Genomic DNA, 6000 nt, shown 5'->3' with positions numbered 1-6000 from the left:
TCCAGTTTCCAAACACTGATCACCTGCAGCTCCATGTTGAATCCAAATCCTGGAGTTTTACTTCAAACCCGGATTCTCCGATTTTCTGACTCTCTTGTGACATTTTAGCTTTTACTGCGTTTCTTGTTCCGTGAAGCCGTTTTACCAGTCTGTGTGCGTGCGTGCGTGCGTGCGTGCGTGCGTGCGTGCGTGCGTGCGTGCGTGCGTGCGTGTGTGTGTGTGTGTGTGTGTGTGTGTGTGCGTGCGTGCGCGCGCGCGTGTGTGTGTGTGTGTGTTTGGCAGCGTCCTCGGTGTGTTGCCGCACGTCCAGCGGGTTAGCAGTCAGAGTCTTTAGCATCGGGGGGGCACCGGTACATCGGGTTGGCAAAGGACAGCCTGGCACCGCCCTGCACACACACACACACACACACACACACACACACACACGCACACACACAACAGACATTCATTCATCAGACACATGCACATACACACACACACACACACACACACACACACACACACACACACACACACACACACACACACACACACACACACAGCCTGGTACCTCCGGATCCCTCCAGGGGAACACGCTGATGGAAAGCCCAGCAGCATGACTCTTTTTGGGGGGAGCGCCAGGACATTCATCTGGAGCCTGGAGCTGCTGCTGGAAGGGAGGTCAGGGAGCACAGTGAAGCACACGGTTCATTCTGCCATTCAAGGACTTTCAAGTACTTTTTCATGCACTAGTTTTTCATTTTCAAGGACTTCGCACAATACGAATAAAATCAATTTTCAATGTGATCTTTATTAATTAAAATGTAATATAAAATTTACATTTCCCTGCATCATCTATGTCATAAAAGCGATTCTGAAAACATTTTATTACAATATGATTTGAATAACAAAACCATGGGGGGAATATCAGGGTTTCAGCATTTTTTTTTTAAGGTGTTTTCAAGCACTTCAAGTACAAAGGGGGCCATTTCCAAGGTATTCCAGTACTTAAATTTCTGAGGATGAAATTCAAGCACTTCAACAACTCAAAGGACCTGATAAGAACCCTGGAGGAAGAGCAACATGGACTACTGTGTTTGAGTTGAGACCAGGACGGGGCGACGTGGAGTCCTGGAGCAGACGTCAAACTGTTCAATCATGGTCCTTGAAGTGATGTTTATATGTCTTATTCTATACAGTACAGTACAGCACTGTATGTTCATATATTTTCTATTACATAACAGTGGAAACGCATGTTATTTGAAGCGTGTGTGTATTAGTGGCTTTGATTAGTTTGTGCGTCCATATGCGTCCTGGAGATCTTTTATAATTAACATTCTTGTAACTTGTACTTTTGTGTTACATAAATCTGTGTGTACAAATATTTTCCAGAACGTCTCGGTGCATTGTGTATCAACTTCAATTAAACTACTCTGTTTCTCGCACGCACACGCACACGCACACACACACGCATGGTTCCCTATGGATAGTCAAAGTCAGGACCAATGAAGAAAGAAATCAATAATGTTGAATAAAAGCTGTAATCCAGATGAAGGATTTATGGATCGTGAAATGCACTTGGACTCAAACCCTGAAAAGAAAAAAGAAGAGAGAGGGAGAGAGAGAGAGAGAGTGTGTGTGTGTGTGTGTGTGTGTGTGTGTGTGTGTGTGTGTGTGTGTGTGTGTGTGTGTGTGTGTGTGTGTGTGTGTGTGTGTTTGTGTGTGTGCGTGCGTGCGTGAGTGTGTGTGTGTGTGTGTGTGTCTCTACTGACCCCTGATGGATCGTTCACCCTGGAGGACACAAGGCAGCACTTCCTGTGGAGCACACTAACACGCATTACAAAATGGATTAATTAGATATTGTGATATAGATCAATATCATAATAATAATAATAACAATAGCAATAATACTACTACTACTACTACTACTAATAATAATAATAATAATAACAATAATAACAACAATAATAATAATAATAATAATAATAATAATAATAATAATAATAATAACAATAATAATAATAATAAATATAGCTGCAGGCAGCAATACACAGGGTCCAGTTTAGTTCCCCGGGTTCTCTGAAACGCAGCACAATTTTCTGAGTTTACATTGAACGCAGCATGGGCTCCCCCCGGTCTGTCGTCTCCTGGTTGCTCGTCTCTGAGAGCAATCCATGTTTGCCTGTAAAGCAGTACTTGTCATGGTTAGAACTCGCTGTGTCGTCTCTGGAAGCAGAGCTGCTCCCTCGGTGACGGTGACCGCTTGCTGCCGCGTGGGGCAACGATGAGGGACTGACGTAATGACGCGGTGGCGACTTTCTGTGATTATTTATACTTTTCCGGGTCCAAGTTTTCTGAAGGTCTACGATTCCATGAAACGCATTATGGACTCGTAGAGTTTGTATCTTGACTCCTTCCAATCCCCAAAGGAGTCGACGTCTTTCTGTGATTATTTATACTTTTCTTGGTTCTGGGTATGTTAAGACTTCCTGGAACCCCACAAAGTACGGAGGGACACGGCGCTGCATCCTTCACCGATTAGATGTGAACGGAATAACTTAATTTACAAAAAGAGCAAAAGAGATCAAATCTCCATGGAAAGGCAGCGCCCACATGGAGCAGGTAAGATGACACACAGACACCTACACACACAGTGTGTAACCAGTGCAGAGCCACGGAGTCGACACTACGCAGCTCGCACCATGTGAACGGACGTTCAGCGCCACGACCTGCACATTTATAAGGAATTGGACGACGATGTCACAAAGCGTCTTACTCCACAAACTCATCCCGCTGCACCACCCCAGAGAACCCACCTTGGTGTGTCGACGTTCGGCTGCTTCCGGCCGTAACCGGTCAAAATAAGGAGAGGGTGAGTTCAACTTTACATCTTCAAATTCTACAAACATAAACGTAAAGTGCGGGCACGGTATCACAGGGACGGGCTTGTGTTTCAGAAGCGCAGGTGGCTTGACGCCGTCGCATACCTTAAAAAAAAGCAAAGGAGCGGTTCCTCCAGAGGCTCTGAGAGCTCCCCGCGGCGCCGCGCCTTCCCTCGCACATTTACAGTTTTCCGAGTAAACGCAGCATCGGCTGGACTGATATAACGTCGGATGATGATGTCACAAAGCGCCCCGCTCCTCAAACCAATCAAATCGCCTCGACGTTCTTCTACTCCCGGTTAAATTGACTGTTTTTCACCAGTTTCTGCTCCAAATGTAGATCGATATCGATTCTTCCCAGTTTTACCGAGACCTCAGCCATGTCCGTGTGTACTGTGGTTGTCGCGCTTCGGGTACTTTTCGCCCCCAAAAACGCAGAGAAGATTTACAGAAAAAATCAAAATAATGAAAACAAATAAAGTTGACGATCGGAAGTTGACTTCACCAGATCAGACCTAATTGATTACCAATAGTCCCATTAAAGTGCCGTGTCCTCACCGCAGCGCCGCCCTCAGACGGACGGAGGCTCCACACGGCAGCAGCAGCAGCAGCAGCAGCAGCAGCAGCAGGACACACCCTCCTAGTGCCACGGACACGCCCACGGACACGCCGTCTGCACGGGGACAGAGCGGAACACGTCACAGGACGAACGAAGGCACCTTGGGGTTGGGGGAGGTCCGGGGGGAACCGGGGGGAACCGGCTCCCTCTCTCACCGAGGGGCGTGGCGTCCGGCTGTGGGGGGGACGTGGGAGGGGGATGCTTCTCCAGCGCCTGGCAGCGGTTACCTGTCCAGCCCCAGGCACACCTGGAGAGAAACAACATCACTAGAACCAGTACTAGAACCAGTACTAGAACCAGTACTAGAACTTGTACGAGAACCAGTACTAGAACCAGTACGAGAACCAGTACTAGAACCGGTACAAGAACCGGTACTTGAACCAGTACTAGAACCAGTACTAGAACCAGTACTAGAACCAGAACTATAGAACCAGAACTATCTATCTATCTATCTATCTATCTATCTATCTATCTATCTATCTATCTATGTCTGTCTGTCTGTCTGTCTGTCTGTCTGTCTGTCTGTCTGTCTGTCTGTCTGTCTGTCCATCCATCTGTGTTGTTGAACAATCAAGGAAGTGTTGCCAAGACAACCTTGGTGAACTGAATGACAGGATGACTTGTATCTGAGTAAACGTTCACATGTGTCACTGAAGCCTTTTCCTCAAACTTCGCTTCAACCACAACTTCCTGTTTGCGTCTGAGGCCGCTCCTTTCCAGCCCCGATCCGGGGGCTTTTCCTTCTGCGGTTTGGTGAGAACGTTCCCACAGAACCTTCTTCTGCGTCACCTCCGCTGTCACGCCCTGCTCCTTCTGCCAGACACTCTCACACGGTGGAAACTGCCTCCGTGACCGTCACCTCTGTCACCTCCGTCACCTTCGCCGCCGTGCTCCAGCCGCTCGCAGCTTGTTATTCTAGAATGTGTTTCATAAAGGAGGAGAGCAATGCGACTCACCCCTCCACCCTCCTCCACTCCCGTAGCCCTCCACCCTCCTCCACCCTCCTCCACCGCCACTGATTAAAGTCACGCTGCAGAGCGGCACGCGCTGTAGATCCACAACCTGTTTTTTGGAGCTGAAATCTGAATAAACCTCTTGAATGAAAGACTCGGGTCCTGGCGGGCGAAGCCCTCACATCCCATTTGATTTACATACAAAGCCTCACAATGCCATTCCATATCTAGAATATTATTACTATAATATCTACTGTTCAATAGATTAACTGCATTGAAACCTGATGCAGGTAGAACTACAGTATCGAGCTAAAAATAACATAAAACACTGACATTTTATTCGTAATTAGAATTTCTACCAACTTTTCAGTTTCACCATCTGAGCTGCATTACAAGAATATTTGACGGAAAAAATCCAGTCTCATGTATAAATGAGCTATTATTTTATTAAGATTGATTTGGGACTATGGTGCTATTTAATTGAAGAGGGGAATGGATGCAGAAAGGAACGCCCAAACATAGATCCTTCAAGTTTCAAATCAATTTAGAAATTGCAATTAATGATGTTTGAGCATCTGTGTATTTTAAATTTTATTTTATCCTGGTCGTAATATTAAATAATATTATATTAAAAAGGTCATGGAATCAACATTACAGAGCGTAGGTGTGTCTCGGCGCCGCCTACTGGTTGAAACCAGTAGAAAGCGTTTCAGGGCAGATGCTGATGTAGATTAGTACTTCTATTGGCTCTGCACATGGCATCATACGAAGAAGAAGAAGTGGTGGTCCAAGTCTGAAAGTCATGTGTATCATCTGCTGTGGACTTCACAGTCACCGGATCCCAGCCTCAGGTGAATGTCTAGTGGAGGTTCCGGAGCGACGCGGTGGACAGCACTCTCAGCCACCGTCATCAAAAACACCAAATAAGGGAATATGCTTTGGAAGGATGGAAGCGTGTGGAAGTCTGACAGAGGAATGAAACTCCAGAGAGAGCTCAGCCAAGGAGCACTGAAGCTGTTCACACCCAACACCCGCTGAGACACTCGACGTCGCTTCTTCCTGTGATTTGTCACTGAGGTGAAGGGATGGTGTGTTTGAGCAGCCACACCTGTCCTGGGTCTCGGTAATTGGGGCCCAGGATCAGACTGGCTGTACACCTGTTGCTCGTTGATTGGTCTAACGAGCAACAGGTAAAACCCCCATCCCCACACTCGCTCGGGGAGAGGAGCCCTTGTCATGACATGCTGTCCATCCGCTCCCGGCTTGTTCCACCTAGCCCACTCTCCACAATTAACAGGTGTCCTCTCAACCCCATCGTCTGTGCCTCTGTGCCGGAGGCCCCTGAAGCCGTCACTCGGTCGACGTGTGGCAGGTAAAGCTGCCACAGTCGCCGTCTGCAGTTTATCCGTTTATTTAAAGTGTGTGCGGTGACAAAGCATGAGGGTGCGTATAAATCCTGTTCCTTGTAACTCACGTGCAAACAGGTCCGTGCTTCCCCACGAGGCACGAGCCGCGACCCAGGCAGAACATCAGCGGACACTCTACGGACAGACGGACACGGTTTGGA

The 6000-nt window shown here is 47.5% G+C and overlaps 1 protein-coding gene and 1 long non-coding RNA gene across 2 annotated transcripts in view; both read right to left on the bottom strand.

Moving 5' to 3' along the window:
• Nucleotides 1–316: 316 nt before the first annotated feature.
• Nucleotides 317–1766, bottom strand: LOC307244837. The gene is made up of 3 exons (XR_013844660.1): nt 1752–1766; nt 551–649; nt 317–386 (listed from the first exon to the last, which is right to left on the bottom strand). It is a non-coding gene; the product is annotated as an uncharacterized lncRNA (long non-coding RNA).
• A 1649-nt stretch (nt 1767–3415) lies between these two features.
• malrd1 (MAM and LDL receptor class A domain containing 1) overlaps nt 3416–6000 on the bottom strand; it is a gene marked incomplete at both ends in the record, with an annotated part of 37035 nt that continues 34450 nt past the window's right edge. Inside the window, 3 exons of the mRNA XM_080020050.1 lie at nt 3416–3534; nt 3636–3727; nt 5908–5974. Coding sequence (XP_079876176.1) covers nt 3416–3534; nt 3636–3727; nt 5908–5974 — 278 coding nt within the window. The remainder of the gene's footprint in view (nt 3535–3635; nt 3728–5907; nt 5975–6000) is intronic.

This window comes from Zeus faber, assembly GCF_960531495.2.
Source record: "Zeus faber genome assembly, chromosome: 19".
In the NCBI taxonomy this organism is placed as follows: domain Eukaryota; kingdom Metazoa; phylum Chordata; class Actinopteri; order Zeiformes; family Zeidae; genus Zeus; species Zeus faber.
Note: the sequence above shows the minus strand (reverse complement) of the source record. Positions and strands in the feature narration are given on the sequence as shown.